We start from the raw sequence: 24,897 nt of genomic DNA on the forward strand, positions 1-24,897 counted from the left end.
GGCTTTTGAAACGTGCATGTTTCACACGCGTGGGCGCCTTTTGTTGATAGTCCAGGTGTTCGTGGGCTTCCATTGACCGCTAGAATATTCCCAATTTGCCCGTGGGAATCCCACCGGGACGGAGAGCTGTAAGCTTCCTATCAGCTGCCGCAGCATTCCCACGGGCAGAAGAGCGGCCGTGTCAGTGACGCGTGTTTTGTTGGCAGGCGTTCCACGAGGAGTACTCTAGGCTCTACCTGCTTGCCAAAGAGACCCCGACCCCTCAGAATGACGCCCGGTTGCAACACGTGCTCATTTACTTCCTGCAAAACAACGCTCCCCAGCAGGTGGTGGAACGGACCCTTCTCGAGCAGTTTGCGGACAAAAACCTCAGCTACGATGAAAGGTTTGTGCCGCGGTTTCCGAGACGAGGCTTTTCTCATCTGGAAGCGGCCGGGGCCGTTGTTCTGATTTTCTCCATCCCTCTCTGCTTACACGGAACAGGTCGATTAGCATTATGAAGGTAGCACGAGCAAAGCTGAGAGAAATCGGACCCGACGACGTCGATATGGAGGAGTACAAGGTAAGGGAGCAGAGCACCGCCTTCGATCCTCCGCGCCGTCGCGACTGGGGAGGCAGGGAGCGCGGCACGGAGCAGCGCCAGCAAAGGCAGCCGTCGCCGGCACGCCTGTCGGCAGCGTCTTTGCCATCTGCAGAAGGGTGCTGAAAGGGAGAACGAATGGAGCGGGAATCTCCCCAGCTCTGAGGGACGTCTGGGCAATTGACTAAATTGATTTGTGTGTCGCTTACGCGAGGTGTTTCAGCCTTTCAAAGGGTAGAATCTGACGCGCTCTCGAGTTGCGGAGGAATGCAAAGCTGCGCGCGTGCGTGTGTGTTAGGGGTGACGCTGACGCTCGATTTTCTTGCTGCTCCTCCACAGAGATGGCACGAAGACTACAGCCTTTTTCGCAAGGTGTCGGTTTACCTGCTGACAGGGTTGGAGCTCTACCAGAATAGAAAGTAAGTTCCTTTTCATGCTGTGTTTAGACAAGATAAGCTAGAGCCCAGGAATAGAGGCCGCTCTGAGAGGACGCCTTCGTCCTGACCCGCGACGGCCAGTTTGCGTTCAGTCTTGAGGCCAGCAGGCTTGCCTTTTGACTGGCTGATAGCCCGTTCTTGAATCCACCTTGGTTAGCAGGTTAAATATTACGCTCTAGTACTGGCTAGGTGTCTGACACGGTTTCTGAGCGTTTCCCTGAATTTCTCCTCCTGTGAGGTAGAGCTTTACAGTCTCCTTTCCAGAGACGGGTGTGCGGGAACGATTGCCATCACTTCTTTTGCTCTTCAGACTCCTGTGTTAACATTAAATTCTCTTGACCAGGCCATTGTACTTTGTGTAAGCACACGCTTTGGAGGTCTCTAGACCCCTAAGAATTTCGAAAGGGCCTTTTTTTTCTCCCTGCTGCTTTAGAACCTGTATGTTACGTAAACAGTGCAGTACAGAGGAGGAGAGTGCCGTTTTATGAAAGGTTTGTAATTTGAAAAGTGTTTTTTCCAGTCCGGGGAATAAACTGGCTTTCAGGAATTATTCGTGAACGGAACCAGAACTGAGCTCTGAGGGGGTTAGCAGTGATGAACCTCCAAATTCAGGCAGGCAACTTGACAGGAGGCTGGAGAGCGGTTAGAGCTTCCCTGAAATGACCTGATCTCTGTTGGCCGTACTGTTTTCTCAGTGGGGGGGTTTATAAGCTAGAAATATGGAAAAGAACTGAAAACATTACCTCCTGCCGTTCTTTGAGCACTCTCCCAAAGTTCCCGGAGAGATACAAAAAAAAGGTCCCGCCAGTATTCACGCTCAGGCCGAGTTGCACGCAAACTCGGCTTTAAAGGGCTCTTCCTGAGAAGCTCATTGGCCAAAAAGCAACATTTAATTACCCGACACAGGGTGTCTGCCCGTCTATGCTTGGCAAGGAAGTAAAGATTATTTCTGTTGGGCCACCGTTCAGGCCGAGCGGAAAATATTTGTGGAGCTGGCACGACTGACGGCGCAGTGCCTGTGGGTGGGAGAGCTGACGCTCTTCTCCTAGGTACCAGGAGTCGCTCACCTACCTGGTCTACGCCTACCAAAGCAACACCAAGCTGCTGCTGAAAGGAGCCAACAGAGGAGTGGACGAGTCGCTGATTGCCTTGTACAGAAGGGAGTGTCTCCTGGTTGGTATCGAGGGGCTCCACGCCCCATCTCAGGGAGGGGGGGAGGGAGCAGCCCGGGTGACATCGGCTCCTGCGGTGCAGTTCGCTTACTGGCTGCCCGCCGTGCATGGCCCAGGGAATCGGGCCGTACCGCATCCGCCTTTAGAAGCAGGCTCGATTAACCTCCTGTGTTTTCGGGGAGGGTTCGGATGCTGCCGAACACGCCCTTGGGTTTTAACTCGGCGCTTGCATCATTTTCTGTCCATTCGCTGCCTTCCCACCCCCCAATGTTTATTTCTAACGTTAATGGCTTTCTCTCTCTGAGCAAAAGACAATGGCCTTTTCCACGGGTGGCAAAAAAAACGGCGTCAAAATGAGCTTTGTTTTTAGTTCATGCTCCGGTGGTTGCCAAGACCGGCGTAACCGTCTCTCTTGTGCCTGTTACTGCGGCTTCTGCCCCTTGCCAAATACCGGCAGCAATATGGAAATTTAGGAAATGATAATTCAATGAAAGAGCGTGCTGTACGGCTCTTGGGGAGTCTGGCTAAAGGCAGATCTGGATGTTGGCATCTTAAAAGCGGAATTCTAAGCAAGCCATATGTACTCTGTACATATATAGAGAAATTGGCATATATGTATATAAATACCCCTAGGTCTCAGTTTGTTTTCGACAGTGTGATTCCTGTGATTAAAGGCGGCTGTTCCGTTGATCTTTGCGTCCCTGCGTGGCTGTGGGTGAAGGCGCCCGAGCTGTGTGTCTTTCCCACGAGCGTGCTAGTTATCTCAGGTCCGTGTGTGCTTTTTACAAGCCTGTGTCCCCATCCCCCCCCCCCCCGTTTCTCCCTCCTCCCCCAGAAGCTGAACGAGGTGGCAGCATCTCTGTTCGTAAGTCGTGACGAAGCTCGCGTGGCAGAGGGCGTGAGCATCCTGAACGAGCTGATCATCCCCTGCATGCACCTCATGAACAGCTTCGAGATCTCCAAAGAGGACCTGGATGCCATCGAGGTGATGAGAAACCGCTGGTGCTCCTATTTGGGACGAGAAGATATGGACGGTAGGGAAGGGCTGCCTGCCTCACCTTTCTCGTGCTCTCTCGGGGCAGGTTATAGAAGAATTTAATGTTCTGTTGCACTAAAGCTGCAGTAGAAACAGCGTTCCTCTTCCCTGAAACGCGAAACACCACTTTCAAAAGAACAGCTTAGCGTTATCTAGGTGCACTTTGGTTTTCTTTTGTCTTATGGAGCGGAGGGTTCCCCATAGATTGGAGGGGAACGCTGGCAGCCTTCCTTGCACAGGCATCGCCCTCTTCAAGAGGGAGGAACAGGTTCTGTCAGCAGCCAGAGCTGCAGAAGACCGGACGGGGGAGCCGATTGAGGGGATCTTTGCTTTCTGAAGAGAGCTTTGTTGGTTTAGAGCTGCATTTTGGTTCCCGATAGCTGCTCTTGTTCGATGTTTCCTTCTGTGCTCTGGAGTCGGGCTGCCGTCACTCCCCTGGGGTCGTTTTTGTTAAAGAGAAATTGGTTTCGACCCCCCCCCTTGAGCTGTGTGGCGTGAAGGTTTGGGGAGTCACGGCAGAGTTTTTTTGTCAGCGGCAGAGGGTAAACTTGCCGAAGGAAAATAATGCAAAACCGCAGAGGTGTATTCTCAAAATAGCAACTGCCGTAAACAATAAAACGGGATAAATTTATGCTGACGCACAAGTCGCCCGTGCTCAGGCTCGCCACAACGGCCTCCCCTGCATCAGCAGGCACTGCTCATCCCCATGCCGCAGGCGAGGGGTGGTTTTCAGGGCTGGAAGAAGCGTCGCAGCTCTTGAGCTGGCGGCCCCGGAGCCCTCTGCCATCTGGTCCGCTACTATTGCGGCGCCACTGACTGTGTCATCCTCTTCCCCCTTGACAGCAAAGCTGCAGATGAAGCTGGGCGAATTGCTGCCCCGGCTCCTCGACTGCTCCACCGAGGTCATCGTTCTGAAAGAGCCCCCGAAGATCCGGCCCAACTCCCCCTACGACCTCTGCAGCCGGTTCGCGGCCGTGATGGAGTCCATTCACGGGGCCTCGACCGTGACCGTGAAATAGACCGCGGACTCCCCGGTACGCACGCTGCGGGCCGCCCGCCTGTCGGGCCGCGTTGGAAAAGGGAGAGGGGAAGAGAAGGGGCGATTCGGATTCAGAGCCGTGTTCTTTGTAAATACAAGCGAATAAAAAGCAGCGTTGCACTTATGAGGTAAAACGTCAAGCGGAAATGCGAAGGACCCGAACCGCTTCATTTCGGCAGCTTTCTAGACCCGGATCCCCAGGCCCGCGACGGCAGCGATGAGCTGCCGTTGATCTGTCAGACGCGCTTACGTCTCTCTGAGTGATTAGCTACCGGACATCGGACCTTCGGCTCTTGCCAAGCTCCGGGTAGCAGGGCTCGGAGTTGTGCGCTGAGGAGGCGGAGAGGAAGGGCGGCTCACGCTCTCTGTTGCGCGGGCAGTCACACGTGCAGCCGCACAGTTTGGTCAAGCTGGTGTTTGCCTTTTGTATTTTAACTGGCAAAAGGGGAAAAAAAAAGAAAAAGGACACGGGAATCTGGGAATCTTCCTTGAGAAAGGCAAAAGCAAATAGGGGTGGTGACAAGAGGGTAAATATTGCCCCTCACGCGGCTGTGCCACACCGACAGCTTACTGGTTAAGGGAGATTGCACCACCCCAAAGGGTATCCCCCCTTCAGATCGAACTTCCTTCTCGTCTCTCACCACCGGATTAGTGTTGCCGACAGCCGCGAGGGCTAGGATCGGCTCCTTTTTTGTTGGTGGTGGTTTGGTTTTTCTATTGACTTTCTGTGTTTAAAAAAAAAAAAAAAAAAAAAAGGGCACCCCGTTGGGATTTCCTTTTTGCGGGCGGCTCGTACTTGCGTTTGAGCTGCGGCGGTTGTTTGAAACCAAACGTTCTGCGTAAGTGGAGGGGCGGCGGCGGGGGGATCATCCCGTTTGTTGGGACTATGCAGATTTTTCTAAAAGTGCAATAAAAGCATTTGTTCTATGTTAGAATGAATAAAGCTCCCTCCGTGTCTTTATTGCACTCCGATGTTACACCTTAAGGTGCCTCCTGGCTTCGGAGCGGAGAATCCCTTCCGCAGCCCTTCCCCATCGCGAGCTGCTCGGCGCTACCTCGCGGCGTTTTGGAAGAGGGAGCCTGCAGTTCCCCAGCAAGCCATGGTAGATAAACGTTTGCGTTAATAAATCAGTAAAGAGGAGGGAAAACCGCTCTCCTCCCATAGCCAAAACCTCTATTTTCTTTATTAACTGGGGAATTGAAAGCATTTTACGACGTACCGAGCTGCTAACGTGACCCTACGTTACGAGGGCACCCTTATCGCTGGTGCTGCTGGCGGGGCTCTGACAAAACACACATTTCTCGGCCGAGAAATACAGGTGGGTGAGGGTTATTTGGGTTTTTTTCCAACAAACTAAACAGATGGTTCTAGGACTCGTTCCTGGTGCAAAATCGGTTGTAATTAGCAGAGCTGTCTTTGAGTGGAAATTGTCAGCGCGGTCCCACCGTTCCGTCGGTGTGCGTTCCCCCGGTGTTTGGGAATAAACGGCTCCCGTGGGAGAATCTTGCCTTCTCCCAGCTATTTCACGAGAAAATAAAAGCGCTGTTTGCTGTAGAGACTCAAGCCGCCTGTGTCCAAGCAGTGGATGCTGCGGGGCCGGGGCTGCTGCTTTTTCCGCTTCCCCCCCGCCGTTTTCACGACAGGGAGCGGGAGGATGTGACCTCCAGCTTAACGTCTCAGGGTGTTTTGGGTGCAGTGAATGAAAACTTGGGTTTTTTGAAGAGACGGGGGATAATCTCTCCTCTCTCTCCCTGCCCACCTGCTCCTTCCTCTCCTCTTCAGCTGAGCAAAGTGCAGGTTTCAAAAGGAGACTTTGGGAGGAAAACGGACTTTGCTTCCCCCAGGAATGCCGGTGTCGGTTGCGGGGCGGGGGGGGCTTCCTTGAGTTCGGTCACGCGCCCGCAGCTTTTAGCCTTGCAGGGATTAAACCGGCGGTGAACTCGGTTTCTAACCGGTGCCGTAGCAGCGGGCTGGCTTCTGTCAGGACTCGGGGCGTTAATCCAGCCTGACGTCCCACGCCGCTGGTCGCACAGAGGTGCGCCAGCAGGTTTTGGTTTCGCAGCCGAATCAGGGAAACGTGGAAGAAACGGTTAAGGAGACCCCCAAAACACCGCTCTTGCCTCTCGTGCACAGGTAAACGATGTGGTTGAGGAACTTGCTACACGAAGGTCTGCGGCACGCTCGCGGCTTTATCGCTGTAGGCGTGAGAAGACGAGGCTACCGCCGGGGACGCTGCCGCTGGCGTCCTGCCTCTGGAGCAGGAGCGGTCTGTAGTACCACCTCGCCTCTGCTTTTCCCCTCTCCCCCTTCTTTTCCACCTTTCTCTCTCTTTTTTTTTTTCTTTTTCTGTTTTTTTTTCACCCCCAATCTTTTACGGACAGACCGAAGCATGGCTGGAGCAGCAGCCTTGCCCCTCGCATCTCCCACCCTTCACCCCCAACCCATGCCGCACCTCCAGCAAGACGCCGCTGTATGTTCAGAGCGCAGAAACGTGCTTGCCGCCGATGGCAATAATTTATTGCGGGTACATCAGAGGGACGCGGACACGCAAGGAACGAGCTGCTACGCCAGGGCGTAGCTGTTAACTACGACAGATTTGGCTACAAGGGATTTCTCAGAGGATGCGGCGGCAACAAGTGGCTCTGCCGCAAATGCCACCGGGACTACAAAGTGCTGCCCGCTGCTCTGCCTTGCCGCCTTCCCACGCTCGCTCGGCGAGTGCTGCGGGGAAAGCTGTTGCTACTTAAAAAAGAAAAAGCGAAGCAGACACGTGGAGGAAAGGAAAAAGAAAAAGAAAAAATAATCTGGAGGGCTGCCATGAGAAGTAGCGAATCATCCCGTCGGTCGTGCAGGAGCCATCTCGGCAATGGGAAGAGCCGGGAGGCGCGCAGGGCGCGGTGCCCGCTCCGAGTCCCTAGATGACCAGGTCTGCGTTTTTGGCCTTCAGGTGGTGGCCCCCGGCCGGACCCTGCGCGGCGGGGGGCTGGCGACAGGCGGGAGCCGCTGACGTTGTGGTGCCGGTGGAACGGGTGCTGCAAGCGAGGAGCAGCCCGCCGGCGGCGAGGAAGGCTCCGGCAAACCACCCCAGGAAGGTGGCCTCCCCGAATTCCCACCGGGGCACGATGTCGGGGACGGTGTCGTCCCAGAAGTCGAGGACGGTGTTGTAGGCGACCCAGGAGACCGGCGCCAGCGTGGCCATCCCCGCCGCACCGAACGCCGCTCCCCCGGCGAGCAGGAGCCGCCGCTTTAGCCCGGGTCTGTCCTCGCAGGCTGTCCAGCCCTCCAGCCCCGGGGTGGCGAGGAGGCAGCCCAGCAGCCCCAGCCCGTTGGAGAGGCACATCAGGAGGCGGGAGACGCGCAGGTCAGGGGGCAGCGCCAGGAAGGAGCCGTGGGCTTGGCACTCGACCGCTCCCTCCTCCCGGGCGATGCAGACCTGCCAGAGTCCCATGGTCCAGACCTCCAGCTCGTTCAGGTCCAGGTTCAAGCTCTTCCAGAGCGGCACAAAGGTGGTGACGCAGGAGGAGACCCAGCCGAGGAGGGCCAGCAGCATCCCCCCCGCCTGCGCCTTCGCCCACCAGCTCCTGGCCATGCTAACGCCGCCCCGCTAACCTGTGCGCTGGGCCGAGATAAGCCGCCCCGAGCGACGGACGACGTGGGCATTAACGCTTGCGGAGCAGCGTCCGCCCTGCCGCCGGCGTGTCTGGAGCCCCGGGGAGGTGGGGGGGGGAGCGAATTCAAGCCTGTTGCTCCGACGCTGGGGTGTGGCCAGGAGCGTTTTCCAGCTGGTTGTTGGTTTTTCCACGCTAAGAGGAAAGCGTGTCCGGCTTGGCAGGAAAAGACGGGTGCATCCCCGCCGCGACTCCGGCCAGGGTCCCGCCGCTGCCTCGCCGTGCCCGGGAGGGTTAAGCCAAAGCATGCAAATCCTCCGAGCTTCAGCCACCCCGAAGCGAGAACTTTGGCAGAGAAAGCAAGCGCCTCTCGACTGCGGTGGAATGGGGAGGGGACCCCGGGCAGGATGTGGGCGGATGACAGCCGGCATCGGGCTCTTCTCAGGAGGGTTTGAGGCGTCATTTTGTCATTAAAGACAAGTGCAGAGGAGCCTTTGAGAGCTGTACCGAGGCTGGGGACGTCCCAGGGAGGGTGCGCCCTTGCCCGCTGCTCGCAGGCAGGCGCCCGTCACCCCTTCCTGCGCCCAGCACCTCGCCAGGGGATGTGGGTGGTTACTGGTACTTTACAGGAGCAAAATCCTGCCTGGGAGAAGATGTCCTGCTGAAAAAAAAAAAAAAAAGCAGATGGAAGAGGGAAGAGGATGGGTCGCACGGTCAGGAAAAATCCCAATTTGGTGCTGGCCTCCCATCCACCCCCGCATGCGTCCCCTCCGCGGGGTCCAGCTTGCAGATTCATTTTCCCGGGGAGATTAGCGACTAATCTCTCCTTCATCTGGCGTCTTTCTTATTGACGGGGGTATCGGAAGCCAAGCTGGTAAATTACCGAGTCCTCCTGGTGCTGGGGGTCTGGCCCCGGTCAGCGTCGAGGGGGGACCTTCGTGGGGGATTCCCGAAAGGACGACGCGGCGGGGGCGAGAGAGCACGGCCCAGCCCGGAGAGGGGGGACGTTTTCCAGCACTTGCTGATGGTCCCAGCCCCAAGAGCAGACGGGGAGCATCCTCCCGAGGGCAAGAGCGGGGAAATCCACCGGGTACCCCCTCCTGCTCCTTCCCTCGGGCGTCAGGGCACCCGCTCCTCCCGATTAAATCATCTCGAGGTAATTGTGCCTGTCATTGAGACAGATTAACGGGCGACCTTCTGCCGCCGGAGCAGGATTGGCAGCCGCTGCCGAGCTCCCCTTCCTTCCCTCCTTCCCTCCCACCGGCTACGGCGGCACAGCCCGGCGGAGGATTCCCAGCCACAACCAGTGAGATGATGCCCGGCAGCAGCCGGGGTGCAGCGGGATCCACGAGCCGAGGACAACGTCTGCCGGTTCAGCAGCCGCTCCGCCTGGGCATGAGGTGGGTGCTCCTCTCACCTGGGGGGTCTGTGCAGGGCCGGGAGCTCGGCCCTGGGGACCCCCGGTGCCACCGGGGCAGTGGCAGGAGATGCCTCGGGAGCGGTCCTGCCCCAGGGCACCGGCTGGGGCTGCTGGGAGGTGGCCGAGCGCCCGCACTCCCCATCCCCATCCCCGTCCCCGCAGGTGGCTGCTCTCTGGGTTGCATTTCCAGGAACGCGACCTCCCGTCGCATCTTCTCCCCGGGGGGGACTCAGCCGGACTCGGCCCATCCCAGGGAGCCCAGCTACGGGGGTCTGCACCTCTATCACAGGCTGTCCCTCCTCCCGCACCCAGGGGCCGCCCGTTTCTGCTCGGAGCTCGTTAGGGAACTGGCGATTACGGCCACATCCCAGGACGAGCATGGAGCACGGCTGCAGGTGCTCACCCGGTGCTCGTCTGCTGCCGGGGCTGCTCCTCACCGGAGGCGGCCGCCTCCTTCCCCGGCTTCCGCAATGCAATTATGGCCCCTAATGGGCTTAGCCATCTGGTGCCAGCCCGTAGCCGCCCCGGCATGGCTCCGTGGCTGGCACGTGCGCTGCCGGGCGAGGGCGGCCCCGCTGCCGGACCCTGGCCCGTGGGGATGCGGAGAGGGGCCGCATCCAAACTAACCCCCCGCTTCGTGTCCCCCGTGGCAGGATCCGGTGCCCGGCCCAGGGCTGAGCCCCCACCCCGGCCCGCCATGGTGCTCCCCTGCGCCCACAACGGCGGCGGCCGGCTGGTGCCTGAGGAGCCCCGTGGCCGCAGCAACTCCATCCCCCCGGCGCAGACCCCCACTGCCAAGCACATGCTGGCTTACCTGCCCCGGCCGCCCACCGACACCAGCCGGTACGGCACCTTCCCCCAGAAGGTATGGCTGGCGCCGGGGCCCTCCGGCGTCCTTCGGACGGGATGCTACCAGGCAGTCCTGGTTGTCGGAGGCGATTTCCCAACGACAGGCTGCTTTCTGCCCCACAGCCCGAACTCCCGGCCGCCCCCGGGGCTCTGGCGGAGGACGGCTGGCAGCAAGCCGGTGCCGCTGCCGCCAAGAGAAGCTCCCTGATGCCAAACTACCCCACCCTGCCCCGCCGCAGCGGCATCGTCCCCAGCGAGCCGTCCCTGCCGCCGAGCCGCAGCAGCCCGGCTGCCCAGCTCCGTCCTGGCGATCCAGCCCGGTGCTCGCCGGCAGCGGGCGCCTGCCGGTACCCGCTGCAGGCACTGAGCGTGCCCAACATCCCCAGCTCAGCGCGCGGCAAGACCTCCGCCCGCAGCGCCGCCGTCCCCATCCCGGAGGGGCTGCAGGGCCGGCGGCGCAAGCTGCTGGAGGAGGACGGCCCCGTGGTCCAGGCCAGCAAGCGGCAGCGGCAACGCTACGTGACCAAGGTGGGCAAGTGTCAGGTGAACCTGGGCAACATCCAGGAGAAGAAGCGGTTCCTCTCGGACATCTTCACCACCATTGTGGACCTGAAGTACCGCTGGTTCCTCTTCGTCTTCATGATGTGCTACATCGTCACCTGGGTGGTCTTCGGCACCGTCTACTTCTTCGACGCCTGGGCGCGGGGCGACGTCGGGCACCGGGGCGATCCCGAGTGGCGGGCGTGCATTGAGAACGTGGACGGCTTCGTCTCCGCCTTGCTCTTCTCGGTAGAAAGCCAACGGACCATCGGCTACGGCTCCCGGATGGTGACGGCCAACTGCGCCGAGGGCGTCATCCTGCTGATGGCGCAGTCCATCGTCGGCTCCATGATCGACGCCCTGATGGTGGGCTGCATGTTCGTCAAAATCTCCCGGCCCAAGAAACGCGCCCAGACCCTCATCTTCAGCAAAAACTGCGTCGTCTCCCGCCGAGACGAGAAGCTCTGCCTGATGTTTCGCGTGGGGGACCTGCGGGACAGCCACATGGTGGACGCCAAGATCCGGGCCAAGCTGATCAAGTCCCGGCAGACGGCCGAGGGGGAGTTCATCCCCCTGGAGCAGTCGGAGCTGAACCTGGGCTACGACACGGGGGAGGACCGCCTGTTCCTGGTGGAGCCCCAGATCATCTGCCACGTCATAAACCGCCGCAGCCCCTTCTGGGACATGTCGGCTGAGTCCCTGCGCCGGGAGCAGTTCGAAATCATCATCATCCTCGAGGGCATCGTGGAAGCCACAGGTGAGTTGGCGGAGGGGGAAGGGGAGGGTCATGGTGGGGACAGGCGGCTCCCCCCCCTGCCCCGGGGTCCCGGAGATGCCAGGCGAACGCGGGCTCGGGGGCCGGCGTCCCGGCAAGAGATGCCCAGGGCCAAAACTGGCTTCTCCCGCCACCCCGGCCATGGGCGACCCCGGGGCTGGAAGCCCCCCCCGCTCCGTTAGGCAGCGGCGGCAGCTCGGCCGCTGTCTTGCCGCAGGAATGACGTGCCAAGCCCGCACCTCGTACACGGAGGACGAGATCCTCTGGGGGTACCGCTTCGAGCCCTGCATGTCCCTGGAGAAAGGAGCCTTCCGGGTGGACTACAGCCGCTTCGAGATGACCTTCGAGGTGCAGACCCCGGCAGCCAGCGCCAAGGAGCTGCACGAGCTGAAGGAGCTGGAGCGGCAGGAGCTCTCCACGCTCAGCCTCTACTGGGACCACCTCCTGCAGCCCTGCGCCCCACCAGGGCCCGGGCCCAGCGAGGATGCTCTCACCGGGCCGAGCATCCCCGGCAGCCGGGACGAGCTGACAGAGCGGGGGGCCACCGCCTGAGCCCCTCCCGGGGGGGGAAGCCGTGGGATGGGACGTCCAGCCGTGCCCTCCACGCGTGGCGGGTGCCCGGCGGAGGGTCCCGCACCAACAGTGCCATAGCCCACCCTCCCGCCGTGGGGCTGAGCCCTCCTGCCCCCCCCCCCCTCCACGTGGCATTATTTTTGCAAAGTTGTTCTTTTGTAACAAGGAATGCAAGAGCCAAACAACGGGTGAATAAAGTCTCTTATTAAAAGAAAAAAAAAACCCAAACCACAAAAACTCGACGCGAATAAACGCGCAGCGGGGGTTTTGTTTGCACAACACTTGGGGGGGGGGGGAGTGTTGCTCAGGCTCTGGAATGGGATCGCTGCCGCACAGCAACGGGAAGGGGAGGGCCGGTGGCGCGACGGGAGCCAGGAGCCCAGGCTGGCGGGGACTGGCCCCTGCACCCCGCTCCTCTGTGTCCGTCCCCCCCCCCCGACCAGGGACTCCCTTCCCTTCCCTTCCCTTCCCTTCCCTTCCTTCCCTTCCCTTCCCTTCCCTTCCCTTCCCTTCCCTTCCCTTCCCTTCCCTTCCCTTCCCTTCCCTTCCCTTCCCTTCCCTTCCCTTCCCTTCCCTTCCCTTCCCTTCCCTTCCCTTCCCTTCCCTTCCCTTCCCTTCCCTTCCCTTCCCTTCCCTTCCCTTCCCTTCCCTTCCCTTCCCTTCCCTTCCCCAACCCCGGCTCCACTGCAGAGCGCCAGCGAGCGGGGCTTTATATAGCGGCTGGCCCCGCCCCGCCAGATCCCATTGGCTCGGCAGCCGCTGGCCCCACCCCGCCGCGCTGACTGACAGCCAGCAGCCGCCGAAAGAAGCTTGTCCCCCGCGGGCTGCCGTAGCGCCCCGCGGCATGCCGGGAGTTGTAGTCTCTCCACCAAGGCGCTAAGGCCTCTCCCACGGGGGGGGGGGCGGGGTGGGACGGGTGGATATATGTGTGTGTGCCCGTGCATAAGTGTGCATTAACGTGTGTATTTTTATGTATATACATGTTTGTGTGTGTATATAAAAAGCAAAGTTAGTACACTTTCATACTGTAAAGATGAAGAATAGAACAGAATAGAGAGTAGAATAGAATAAACTAGAATAAACTAAACTAGACCAAACTAAAATAAATGAAATAAAATGAAATAAAAAGAAATAAAATAAAACAAAATAAAACAAAATAAAACAAAATAAAACAAAATAAAATAATAAAATATAAAACATAGAGTAGAATAGAATATAGAAAGGAAAGGGGGAAAGGAAAAGGAAAAGAGAAAAAGAACAGAATGGAAAAAAAAGGAAGGAGAGAAGGAGGAGGAGGAGGAGAAGGCGAAGGAAGGCAAAAGGAAAGGCGATCTCTCTCTCTCCCAGTCCGGCACTGCCGTGTCCTTCTGCAGTGGTGGTCCCAGACACCCCCACACCCCCCGCAGGACTGGTGGCGAGGCTGCACCAGTGCTAATGGCAGTGGGATAATCACCTCTTTTTCACAGACCCCACGACTGGTTTGGGTGGGCAGGGACCTCCCAGCCCATCCAGTCCCACCCCTGCCATGGGCAGGGACACCCTCCACTAGCCCAGGTTGCCCAAAGCCCCATCCAACCTGGCCTTGAACACTGCCAGGGAGCCAGGGGCAGCCACAGCTTCTCTGGGCAACCTGTGCCAGGGCCTCAGCACCCTCACGGGGAAGGATTTCTGCCTCAGATCTAATCTGAATCGACCCTCCTTCAGCTTAAACCCATTACCCCTTGTCCTGTCACTGCACTCCCTGATAAACAGCCCCTCTCCAGCTTTCCTGTAGGCCCCTTCAGGTACTGGAAGGCCGCAATTAGGTCTCCCCGCAGCCTTCTCCTCTCCAGGCTGAACAACCCCAACTCTCTCAGCCTGTCTCCATAGCAGAGGTGCTCCAGCCCTCGCATCATCTCCGTGGCCTCCTCTGGACTCGCTCCAACAGCTCCACGTCCTTCTTGTGCTGGGGACCCCCGAGCTGGACGCAGCACTGTGGGTGGTGGTGGGGGTGGTCTCACCAGAGGGGCAGAACCCCCTCCCTCACCCCGCTGCTCGCCCCAGCTCTCCCCCCCCCCACAATGGTCCCACTGCCCCATGGATTGCACCAGCGTCACACACGCGTGTGTATGCACACACACACACACACACACAGAGCGTTCAGGCTGTAACTGCAGCCGTACCCCCAAAAAACCCCCACACCTCACGCACCTCCACCAAAAATAAATTTTAAAAAAAAAAAATTTAAAAAATTTTTTTCGTGTTTTAGTACTTTTATGCAATTGCAAACAGGTGTTTGGATATGCAAATGAGACACGCGTCGTTTTGCATATTAATCGCCTCATTTGCATGTCATTTGACTCGTTTTTGCATATTAATTAGGTGATTTGCATAGCGTTGATATTCAAATCCCGGTCGCCGCGCGATTGACAAACGCCAACTCGGCTAATTACGCCGGGGTTTAGCGTTTCACGGCACGCGAACACGCTCAGGATACTGCTGCCCGTGTCCCGTGTCCCGTGTCCCCCGTGTCCCGTGTCCCCCGTGTCCCGTGTCCCCCGTGTCCCCGCAGGGGCACTCGCTCCTCCGCGCCGCCAGGGGGCGGCCGCCGCCCACCGGCTACTCCGCCCCACCACCCCTCCCCCGCCGTTCTTCAAAAGCGCTTGCTTCGCGGCCGCCCGGTTTCCGGCGCGCCGCGGTGACGTCTATTGTGGTGCGACGAGGGTGACGCGCTAGTGTTGTCCGGCGGTTGGCGGCGGCGGAGGAGCGCGCAGGGCCCGGTAAGCGCCCGGCGGGCCGCCGCGCCCTCGCACGGAGCGGGCCGAGCCCGGGGGAGCGGATCGGAGCCCGGGCAGCGCTGCCGGGCGGGTCCGGGCCCTGACGGCCGCTCTCCCCGCAGCCCTGCCCCGGCCCCCCCCCCCCCCCCCCCCCCCGCATGGCGCGGCCCTGAGGGGAGATGACCGACCAGGAGAACAACAACAGCATCTCCAGCAACCCCTTCGCCGCCCTCTTCGGCTCCATCGCCGACGCCAAGCACTTCGCCGCCGTCCAGAAGCAACAGCAGCAGCTGCGGCAGCTGACAGGTGGGGAAGGGGAGGGGACGCGGGCTCCGGTGCCGCCGGCGGAGGCGAAGGGACGCTGAGGAGCTCCGTTTTGCAGGCGATGAGACTTCGGTCAGCCAAGATGATTCCGACAACAGCGTCTCCGAGAGCCTGGATGACTGCGACTACTCGGTGGCCGAGATCAGCCGCTCCTTCCGCTCGCAGCGGGAGCTCTGCGAGCAGCTCAACATCAACCACATGATCCAGAGGATTTTCCTCATCACCCTCGACAACAGTGAGCGCTGGGAATGCTCCTTATCAGGCCGGGGGGGGGGCGGTTACGGGTCGGGGAAGCTCCCTGGTGCTGAGCAGAGCTTGCCGGATCCGCCCGGAATTGACGGGGAGAGCTGGGAGAGGGACCTGCCCGTGGGTTTCCCCGCCTGCGGGCACGTCCTCTGTCGGTTTAGGTGAAACAAGTCACTCTGTGTTTTTTCCAGGCGACCCCAGCATGAAGAGCGGGAACGGGATCCCGGCACGCTGCGTCTATCTGGAAGAAATGGCCGCGGACCTGGATGACCAGGACTGGCTGGACATGGACAATGTGGAGCAGGTAGGGCTGCCCGCCTGGGGCCGCAGACGTTCTGCTTGCTTTAGCCACAGGAACTGAACTTGCTGCCTCACAAGGCACGCGGGACACACCCTGAACACAGTTTGTTTGCCGCAGCTGCTGGTTGCGGCTCCGCTGGAAACAGCCACGGGGTTTTTGGGCTGAGAAAGGTTTAGAATTTGCTGCTTGGGGCCCCTCTTCCTGGAGGCTGCGGGAGTTTGTTGCTGTGCAGAGCGGCTGGGGGCGGGGAGGGGAACACATTTGGCCTGGATGGGGCGTGGGGGAAGACTTGCGCGCGGTTGTGGGAGGCAAATGCCGCGGGCAGCGGGGCAGCGTGCTGTCTCTTGCTCTGCTGAACAAAATTTTGCGATCGGCGTTCCTGCTGAGCTTCATTTGCACACGAGTTAGTCGTTCCTGGGGCGGAGGGTTCAGTGAAAATAACTTCTGTTAGGGCTGCTGTTGCTCTTTAAAGGGGGCCAGAGAAATTGTTTAGCCAAGGAGCAAGCCTGAGGGTTTATGCTGTAGTGCCGTGTCACTCGACGAGGGACAAAGAACACTCTTCCGGGCAGAACTAACTTAGCCTGCGGCGATATGACACTTCTTTTTCTGGAGGGATTGTCTCTCTGCCGGGGCCACTTCACTTTCCATCTGTCTTTGCTGGTGCCTAGGCCCTGTTCACCCGCTTGCTGCTGCAGGAGCCCGGAAACCACCTGATTTACATGACCTCCACCAGCACGCAGAACCTCTCTGCTGACCGGGACGCCGGGGAGAGGCAGATTCTGCGCTACCTCTACGCCTGTTCCCAGAGGGCAAGAGAAGAGGTGGGCAGGGGCTTCGGGAGGAAGAAGGCAGCTCTGTCACCCCATTTTCTGGTCCGAGGTGACCGAGCTGAGGTTTTAACGGTCGGAAGCGGATGCCGGGGCCCCAACTCTGTCTCGTTCTCCCTGCGCAGATAACAAAGGTCCCAGAGAACCTGCTGCCCTTCGCCGTGCGCTGCCGGAACCTGACCGTGTCAAACACTCGCACCGTCCTCCTCACCCCGGAGATTTACGTCAACCAGAACGTGTACGAGCAGCTGGTGGACCTGATGCTGGAGGCGCTGAGAGGGGCGCGTAAGTCCGGCTGCCTCGTGCCTCTTGCTGAGTGCTGCGAGGCTGCCCTTCGCCTTAAAACTTGCGGGAAGAGCGTCCCGGACATGGGCGAAGCTTTGGCTCCCCTCGTTGTTAAAAGCAGGGAGGGCCGTGTTTAGGTTTATACGCACGCTGAGGTTTGGGCGCTCGGAGCGTCGCGACTAACAGCCTTGCTTCCCCTGCTAGACTTTGAAGACATGACTGAGTTTCTTGAGGAGGTCATAGAAGCCTTAACGATGGACGAGGAGGTGCGGACCTTTGGGGAGGTCATGGTTCCGGTGTTTGACATCCTCTTGGGCAGAATCAAGGACCTCGACCTCTGCCAGATCCTGCTGTACACTTACCTCGACGTGCTCCTCTACTTCACAAAGCAGAAGGACATAGCAAAGGTGGGTGCCCCCCCGCCTTACAAAACGCGTTTATAGGACCCGATCTATTGAGGTTGAACCTTGATCCTCCCCTTTCTGATAGTCTCTCCCAAACCCATCCATTTGTGGGGGGTTTCGTACAACCGCCAGCACATCCTGCTGTGTTCCCCAGGTTTTTGCAGGCTACATCCAGCCCAAGGATCCCAGCAACGGACAGATGTACCAGAAGACTTTGCTGGGTGCTATTTTAAACATCTCCTGCTTGTTAAAGACCCCCGGCGTCGTGGAGAACCACGGCTATTTTCTGAATCCATCTCGGTCCAGCCCGCAAGAGATCAAAGTGCAAGAATCCAACATCCATCAGGTGGGCTGAAGCGCGGCAGTGCCGCTTCCCCCTGGGTTTTAGTGGTGTCTCTCTCCCTGCCTGAGGGTTCGAGGCACGATATCAGGACTCGAGTTCCACTGCTGGCTCTTTTAATAGTCTGACTTGTGGTGAAGCCAGTCACAAAACTGCTTTGGATTCTCCAGCGAACGGTTTCGCTCGCTTCCTCGGGTTGGCACAAGACCAAAGTCTTTGCGTCGAGCGAGTCGTGTTTTCTCAGAGTAGTTGTCTGAGCTGTGGTACTTGTGGACCAGATACCGGCACCGTAACTCGAGGTGCTACACGAAGGTAATCTACCTTAGGTGATGTAATCTCCAGGAAATAGTTTGCGGTACCTGTCCTGTAATTAAAAAGGTAATTGACTCCCCAGCAGAGAAAGCGACCGGCAGCATTCTCTCTCATTGTAAAAACAAACAGCCTGGGAGGAGTGGTGCTAGGAGGATCTTCGGGATCGTTTCAGGAGGAGGGAAGCACCAGAAAGCGGGATATAAACGCAGGAGTGAGACATAAATACAGCAGGAGGGGTCATGGAGAGGGGCCTTCCCAGTCACCTGTTCTTTCGAGGGTCACAATTGCCGCCAAAACCCCATAAACAACGTTGGTTTTACTCCCCGCAGAAACAACTTGCTCTTGACTATTGCTTTTGAGTACATCCCTGATTGTTCTTTGCTGCTGGCCTTGGGACTTGGCCCGCTCGTAACGTGTGTGTCTGGCAGGCGATTAATAGAGGCGGCCTGGCCATGATTGGCTTTGGAAGCCCTGCCCTTGAAGAGCAGGGTGGGCTCAGGAACCGGGAGGGCTCCGAGAGCAAAAGAGCGATTCCCACCCACGACTCCCTCTGTTCCCTGTCGCAGTTTATGGCCCAGTTCCACGAGAAGATCTACCAGATGCTGAAGAACCTGCTGCAGTTATCTCCAGAGACGAAGCACAAGATTCTCTCCTGGCTGGGAAACTGCCTCCACGCGAACGCGGGCCGCACCAAAATTTGGGCTAACCAGATGCCGGAGATCTTCTTCCAGATGTATGCCTCGGATGCCTTCTTCCTCAACTTGGGAGCTGCCCTCCTGAAGTTGTGCCAGCCCTTCTGCAAGCCAAAATCTCCCAGGCTGCTAACCTTCAACCCTACCTACTGTGCCCTGAAGGAGCTGAACGAAGAGGAGAGGAGGAGTAAGAACGTACATATGAAAGGTACGCCCAAACCTTGGGGGAGCAAGAGAAGGAGAAAGGGCGTCTCCTCGGGTCCTTAGCAGCTTCGTGATGCCTGCCGTTACGGCAGAGTTAAAGGAGTGACTGGTAGGGGGAGAGCCAAATGCAAATAAAACGCTGCCTAGCATCGTCAGCGGTTGTTTTGTGTCTTCCGCAGGGGCCTTTTCAAGGCCTCCCCTCACCAGCGCTGCTGGGGGAGGACTTGAGAGACGGTTTTCGTTCCAGGTTTGGAAAAAGAAACGTGCTTGATACCTGCCCTGAGCGAGCAAGAGCCGGAGTTTGCAAACAGCTACAACCTAGTGACGGAAAACCTGGTCCTCACGCAGTACACCCTTCACCTGGGATTTCACAGGTAACCGCTCTGTGTCCTTAAGGCCTTCGCCTCGGGCTGACTGATTTTGGAAAGAGACTCTCTTTGCTGTTGCTCGCGGTCAAGGCTAACAGTCTTACGGGCTCCGCGTTATTTATAGAAACGTGACAGCCAAGCGCTGGGTGTCCCTGGGTCGCGTGGTTCCCCCCTCTCCTCGCGGGAGTGAGCCACTGGCATCTCACTTCTCTACTAGAAAGCGTTTCGGCGGCAGAGCTCCTGCCCGCTGCACGCGCTCCGAACCGCCCCAGTAAACGGATTGTTTGTGCGTGAAGCAGAAATGCAAGGTAGCTGTCCATTTCCAGGAAAGGATTTTCCGGACACCAGACGCACTATTTTTCTCAGCTTCCCTCCGCAAACCGTTGCCTGGATACTGCGAGGTCACCGCCGATCCAAGCACTGTCCCCTTCTGGTTTATTCTCTAAATATAGAAATAGGCAAAAAAGTTATGCAAGTGGCTTGTTGCTGGGAAACTGAAAACGTCACCTCACAGGCGTCTCCCGGGCTTGCCGGATCCGTGACCTTGGTCAGCTAAGGGGGTTCACAGCTGCACCAGCTCGCTGCCGAGGGCCTTAGCAGACCGCTCTGCAGGCCACCGCAGCTCCTCAGCGGGGTCCGGTGTCTTCCCAAGCCCTGCCTTGAGTTTCTCTGAAGGCTTCCTGTCACCGGCCCTCCCCAGATAGATTACCCGCAGGAAATGGTTTGAACGCGATGAAAGCGCGCGCTAGCTTACGTATAGCTCAGGCACTCTGAACATCTATAGGTCTCATCGCCCCCTCGCCTTGTTTCCCTGGTAGGTTGCACGACCAGATGGTAAAGATAAACCAAAGCCTTCACCGCCTGCAAGTGGCCTGGCGAGAAGCTCAGCAGAGCTCAAGCCCCGCTGCCGACAGCCTCAGGGAGCAGTTCGAGCGCCTGATGACCATCTATCTCTCCACCAAGACGGCGATGACGGAGCCGCAGATGCTGCAGAACTGCCTGAATCTGCAGGTGTCCATGGCGGTTCTGCTGGTGCAGCTGGCCATGGGGAACCACGGGACGGAGCCGCTGGAGCTGAGCTTCCCCCTGCCAGAGGTGGAAAACAGCGCGTTGGCCTACGTGCCAGGTGAAGCTTCTCATCCTGCTGCTGGGTTGGTCTGCCTGCCTGCCTGCCGCAATTAGCCGTCCAAAGCAACGGGCGTCATTCCACGTTCAGAGTATTACGCGCACGCAGCTGTAATCGTGGTACCGCCTGGACGAGCACTGGGAGAGCTGTCCGAGGAAGCGCTTGTATGTCCAGGGCAGGACGCAGCGCTACAACTGAGGGCGTCTTTCTTTGCGTAGAATATTCTCTCCGAAGAGGGTCGCTTGAAAGTCTGGGGCTCCCCGAGGCGGCACGCTTAGGGTATTGACGCTGCTGACCTTTTAAAGATCCCTCTCGCGGCCAGCTCGCAAAGTTTTGCCAAATGCCACATTGATTTACTATTCTCCCTATGCGCAGAACCCTCCTTGTGGTTTCTGTCGTCCAGAGATTCTCTTCCCTGGAGTTTTTTTGTTTAACAGCGCGTACAATCGGCCAGACAGCTGCTGGGTTTCGCTCTGTAAGTGACCCGATGTCTGAGAGCGGTGAAGCGAATCCTGCGTGTTACAAACTTCATCGGGCCAGGCGTTCTTTGCGAGCGTGGTGTTCCGATACAGCTTGTTATTTCCCAAAACTATCATCGGGGCGGTGAGGGGAGAGTGCACAGGAGGCTAGAAAAGGGCAAAAGGAGCTGCTCTCGGAGGAACTCACGTGTGATCTCTGTTTGCAGAATTCTTTGCCGATAATCTGGGTGATTTCTTCATTTTCCTGCGGCGTTTCGCTGATGACATCTTGGAGACTTCTGCCGATTCTCTGGAGCACGTCCTTCACTTTATTACAGTTTTTATGGGTGACGTGGAGAGGTACGTACAGCCCCGGGTGTAAGCCCCGTGTGCCTATGTGCAGAGCACCCAGAGGGGAAACAAGCAAGTGGAAACTGTTGGAGGCGTCTTGGGGTTCGGTTTAGATATCCGCGAGCGGTTTGATCTCACTGGAAAAGCTAAATTCTGCCTGCAGCAGGCACAGTGAACACGGCCCTGCCCGAAGGACACGGGCTTTGTGCGAGGGGATTTGGTGCCTAAACGCATGCTTTGGTCGTATTATGAGGACTTGCTTTGTTGTTTTCTCCTGCAGGATGAAAAACCCTCATCTGCGAGCCAAGCTGGCAGAAGTGTTGGAAGCGGTGATGCCTCACTTAGATCAGGCCCAGAACCCGCTCGTCTCGAGTGTGTTTCATCGCAAGCGAGTGTTCTGCTCTTACCAAAACGCCGCCCATCTTGCTGAGGCACTTATCAAAGTCTTTGTGGATATCGAGTTTACTGGTGAGTGCTGTGTAAGGGGAAGAGTTGTCTGTAACATCTGCAGGGGGGAATGTCTCCAGGGTTCAAAGTATGTCGGTGAAAACAAATGAATCCGTTTGCGCTTCGTTAAGCCGCTCCGCTGTGTTAGGCAGGCGGCATTCCAGGAAAGCATTGGTCTTTCCCACTCTCTGGCTCGTGCAGAACTGCGTATCTAGAAAGGATAACCTCTGGAGCTCCAGCTGTTTAGCTCGGCAGTGGTTGTTATGGGTCCTCGCCCGTCCTCTTCCACTGCAGGATCTCTTGTACTGCTTGGAAATTGGTGACAGGTTTCGCTGACCTGTACGGGAGCAGTTGTTTCAGTTCAAACAAACCGAAGAGGAATTAACAGCCCCTGTCTGTGCCCACTGCCCCCTTGAAACGCTCTCGCTTTTGCTTACGCCTAGGTGACCCGCACCAGTTTGAGCAGAAGTTTAACTACCGCCGACCCATGTATCCCATCCTGAGGTACATGTGGGGCACCGATTCCTACCGGCAGAGCATAAAGGTGAGGCAAGAGGCGCGTACGTAAGCGTGCGCCTGCAGCTCTGCGTGTCCTGCCCCCGGGACCGGGCCCCGGCATTCACCGTTCTCTCCTTCCTCGCAGGCTCTGGCTGATTACGCCTCAGAGAACCTGGAGGCCATGAACCCCCCTCTCTTCTTGCGCTTCCTTAATTTGCTCATGAACGATGCCATTTTCCTGTTGGATGAAGCCATACAGGTAGGGCCGAGCACGCATGCTGACGGCATCGCGTAAGCAATGGTTCTCACCTGAAGATGGCTGGGTGCGATGCTGATCAAATCCCCTCGGCCTTTCCGCGGGTGTTTTAGCCTCGCAAGGGCCTTCTGTCTCCAGGCAGTTCTTCTTTGGCTTTACAAGGAGAGCGCCAGGTGAACTCGCGTCCCTGGCGCGTGGTGACTGCCTCTCCATGCCTGTCAGCGCTGCCCGTTGCTTCTAGAAAGGGCTTTTTTGGGGAGCTTTTACTTGCGATAGAATCGGTTGTTGGAGGGCCAGCAGATGAGACAGGCAACGTGGATGTTGCCTGTCTGGTTTCGAACATCTAACGCAGCGCAGCTTTGGCTTAGTGGTCGCTGCCCGTTTGCCCGCCTGTTGTCCCAGACGTTTTCCTGCCCTCTCGTTGCAGTACCTCAGTAAGATTAAAGTTCAGCAGATTGAGAAGGACCGCGGCGAGTGGGACAGCCTGTCCCAGGAGGCTCGCCGCGAGAAGGAGTCGAGCCTGCAGATGTTTGGCCAGCTGGCGCGTTTCCACAACATCATGTCCAACGAAACCATCGGCACCCTGGCCTTCCTGACCTCAGGTAGGAAGAGCAACCCCTCCTGCCCGCTGGGACCCGGGGAAGGGCCCTGCCTGGTTTCCGGGTGGTCATAGTGGGACAGGATTGCTGTGAAGCTCAGGCAACTGTTGGTTTCTGTTCCAGAAATTAAGTCCTTGTTTGTCCATCCTTTCCTTGCTGAGCGTATCATCTCCATGCTCAACTACTTCCTGCAGCACTTGGTTGGGCCTAAAATGGGAGCTTTGAAAGTCAAGGACTTCAGCGAGTTTGACTTCAAGCCGCAGCAGCTCGTGTCTGACATCTGTACCATCTACCTAAACCTCGGGTAGGGGACTGTGGGTCGCTCTGGGGAGGACCTGGGAGAAAAGCTTTTCTCTAGCTTTGAGTTCTTTGCAGCTGTTGTGGGGACTGTGTTTCACAGCCCGACAAACGTGGATTCTTAAACCTTTGCTCTCTTTTAACCTGTGCTCCAGGGATGAAGAAAACTTCTGTGCCACGGTGCCCAAGGACGGCCGCTCCTATTCACCGACACTCTTTGCCCAGACCGTTCGGGTTCTGAAGAAAATCAACAAACCTGGCAACATGATAGTGTCTTTCAGTAACCTGGCTGAGAGGATCAAGGTGAGAACCGGAGTGAATTTAAGCTCACCAAAAAAAAAAAAAAAACCAGAAAAAAAAAAAGGTGGAACTGGTTCCTGGCATCCTTTTCCATCTACATATCACTGTGTCTTTCCTGTGGAGCTGGATTTCTGGGAGCGGGGCTTCATCTGAGGCTCAGGTGGGGTGGCTGGGAGGGCTCCCTGCTAGCACGGACCTGTAAATGCTTTAGCTGTGAGTTAGGAGCAAACCTGGTTTTTGCTCCAAAAGAACCGTGAGACCGAGTCTCTAAAGGCCGTGCGTGCCCACCAGTCTCTTGCAGACCGCCAGCAGCAGGAGGAGGAGACGTATGCGGATGCCTGCGATGAATTCCTGGATCCGATCATGAGCACTTTGATGTCGGACCCTGTGATACTGCCCTCCTCCCGCGTCACCGTGGACCGGTCGACCATAGCCCGGCACCTCCTCAGGTACGCAGCACGAGTCTCACACCTTGACGCTTTTTGGGGATCTGTTGCCCTTACCCAACCATGCCTGGTCTCGGTGTGTCTGCTTTGCTCAACAGCTGGAAGATTGTGCCCTTCTTCCCAGCCTCTCTTCCTCTTTTTTTTTTTTTCTTCTTATTTCTAGTGCCAGGGCCATCCAAATAATCCTCTCGATGGTTTGTCTTTCAGTGACCAGACAGATCCTTTCAATCGGAGCCCCCTCACTATGGACCAGATCAGACCAAACACGGAGCTGAAAGAGAAGATCCAGCGGTGGCTGGCAGAGAGGAAAAAGCAGAAGGAGGAGCTGAAGGACACGCTGAACTGAAAACCAGGATCTCATCCCTAGGCCTACAATCACCGGCGAGATAAACGCCTTGCAGGGGTAGCAGCTGGAGCTCCAGAGCATCTGTGCAACTCGCCACCTTAATTCAGACCGTGTTTAGTGCATCGCCAGCGCCTCCGGAGTCTCTCCTAGGACCTTCCCTTCCCTCCCTCGTTCTCTCTTTCCCTCTTGAGACTTACTCTTTAATACTAAGACTTTCCACTGCCCTACAGCTTTGAGCCTCTGCCGCGGGGGAAGACCGCAGCCCCTCCTGCGTGGCCTGCCTCCTGCCCCCGGCCTTCTCTTACTTGTTCTTTGTGTTTGGCCATGTTCTCTTCTAGTGACACCAAAAACCTCCCTCTGTTCTGTTGCTGTGTTTAACCTCTGTAGCCGTGTGTTCCGTGGGAAAGCGGTGCCTCCGCACTCACAGCCGCTCCCAGGGTTAGAGGGGGGCTGGAGGGGGGGACGGTTGTGCTACGTGCGCGTGCCGGTGGTGTAGCCGGGTTTCTCTTCCAGAGGATCTCTGGGAACGGCGAGGCGGTGGAAATTAAATATACGGATGAGCGGTGGAGGTCCGGCAAGCTGCCGGGAGCCCCGAGCTGTAGAAAAGCCTCTTTGCTTTGAGTGAGACGCTTGGGCCGGGGTGCGGCAGCGCCGGGTCTCGAACCCGCGGCTCCGGCCGGGGGT

At 57.9% G+C, this 24,897-nt stretch overlaps 4 protein-coding genes across 17 annotated transcripts in view; 3 read left to right on the forward strand and 1 right to left on the reverse strand.

Annotated features, from left to right (window-relative positions):
* USP28 (ubiquitin specific peptidase 28) overlaps positions 1 to 4,727 on the forward strand; it is a 176,141-nt gene extending 171,414 nt beyond the window's left edge. For all 14 annotated transcript variants that reach the window (XM_075774398.1, XM_075774391.1, XM_075774395.1 and 11 more), the window contains 6 exons: positions 207 to 385; positions 484 to 562; positions 920 to 999; positions 2,067 to 2,190; positions 3,025 to 3,223; positions 4,069 to 4,727. In XM_075774398.1, coding sequence (XP_075630513.1) covers positions 207 to 385; positions 484 to 562; positions 920 to 999; positions 2,067 to 2,190; positions 3,025 to 3,223; positions 4,069 to 4,244 — 837 coding nt within the window. In that variant the 3' untranslated portion in view covers positions 4,245 to 4,727. The remainder of the gene's footprint in view (positions 1 to 206; positions 386 to 483; positions 563 to 919; positions 1,000 to 2,066; positions 2,191 to 3,024; positions 3,224 to 4,068) is intronic.
* Positions 4,728 to 6,274: 1,547 nt separating this feature from the next.
* Positions 6,275 to 8,247, reverse strand: CLDN25 (claudin 25). Its single transcript, XM_075774446.1, has one exon. The coding sequence runs from the start codon at positions 7,852 to 7,854 to the stop codon at positions 7,180 to 7,182; it is 675 nt and encodes a 224-aa protein (XP_075630561.1). The 5' UTR covers positions 7,855 to 8,247; the 3' UTR covers positions 6,275 to 7,179.
* Positions 8,248 to 9,135: 888 nt separating this feature from the next.
* Positions 9,136 to 12,273, forward strand: LOC142604915 (G protein-activated inward rectifier potassium channel 4-like). Its single transcript, XM_075774634.1, has 4 exons — positions 9,136 to 9,273; positions 9,947 to 10,158; positions 10,266 to 11,439; positions 11,675 to 12,273. Exons 2-4 carry the CDS (start codon positions 9,991 to 9,993, stop codon positions 12,007 to 12,009), a joined length of 1,677 nt encoding a protein of 558 aa, XP_075630749.1. The 5' UTR covers positions 9,136 to 9,273; positions 9,947 to 9,990; the 3' UTR covers positions 12,010 to 12,273.
* A 2,448-nt stretch (positions 12,274 to 14,721) lies between these two features.
* On the forward strand, positions 14,722 to 24,819 carry UBE4A (ubiquitination factor E4A). The gene is made up of 20 exons (XM_075774632.1): positions 14,722 to 14,789; positions 14,909 to 15,092; positions 15,169 to 15,345; positions 15,548 to 15,660; positions 16,326 to 16,478; positions 16,610 to 16,769; positions 16,974 to 17,176; positions 17,328 to 17,519; positions 18,392 to 18,725; positions 18,969 to 19,095; positions 19,908 to 20,215; positions 20,901 to 21,033; positions 21,305 to 21,492; positions 21,915 to 22,015; positions 22,115 to 22,228; positions 22,653 to 22,827; positions 22,948 to 23,128; positions 23,277 to 23,424; positions 23,713 to 23,870; positions 24,075 to 24,819. Exons 2-20 carry the CDS (start codon positions 14,966 to 14,968, stop codon positions 24,211 to 24,213), a joined length of 3,231 nt encoding a protein of 1,076 aa, XP_075630747.1. The 5' UTR covers positions 14,722 to 14,789; positions 14,909 to 14,965; the 3' UTR covers positions 24,214 to 24,819.
* The last annotated feature ends 78 nt before the right edge of the window (positions 24,820 to 24,897 follow it).

Source organism: Balearica regulorum, chromosome 23 (genome assembly GCF_011004875.1).
Source record: "Balearica regulorum gibbericeps isolate bBalReg1 chromosome 23, bBalReg1.pri, whole genome shotgun sequence".
NCBI classification, from domain to species: domain Eukaryota; kingdom Metazoa; phylum Chordata; class Aves; order Gruiformes; family Gruidae; genus Balearica; species Balearica regulorum.

Coding starts and splice junctions, on each gene's coding strand:
- CLDN25 (XM_075774446.1), bottom strand. CDS start 7,854: ATGGCCAGGAGCTGGTGGGCGAAGGCGCAGGCGGGGGGGATGCTGCTG.
- LOC142604915 (XM_075774634.1), top strand. CDS start 9,991: ATGGTGCTCCCCTGCGCCCACAACGGCGGCGGCCGGCTGGTGCCTGAG. Junction 10,159..10,265: donor ACGGCACCTTCCCCCAGAAG/GTATGGCTGGCG, acceptor TCTGCCCCACAG/CCCGAACTCCCGGCCGCCCC. Junction 11,440..11,674: donor GGGCATCGTGGAAGCCACAG/GTGAGTTGGCGG, acceptor GTCTTGCCGCAG/GAATGACGTGCCAAGCCCGC.
- UBE4A (XM_075774632.1), top strand. CDS start 14,966: ATGACCGACCAGGAGAACAACAACAGCATCTCCAGCAACCCCTTCGCC. Junction 15,346..15,547: donor CCTCATCACCCTCGACAACA/GTGAGCGCTGGG, acceptor TGTTTTTTCCAG/GCGACCCCAGCATGAAGAGC. Junction 23,871..24,074: donor ATAGCCCGGCACCTCCTCAG/GTACGCAGCACG, acceptor TTTGTCTTTCAG/TGACCAGACAGATCCTTTCA.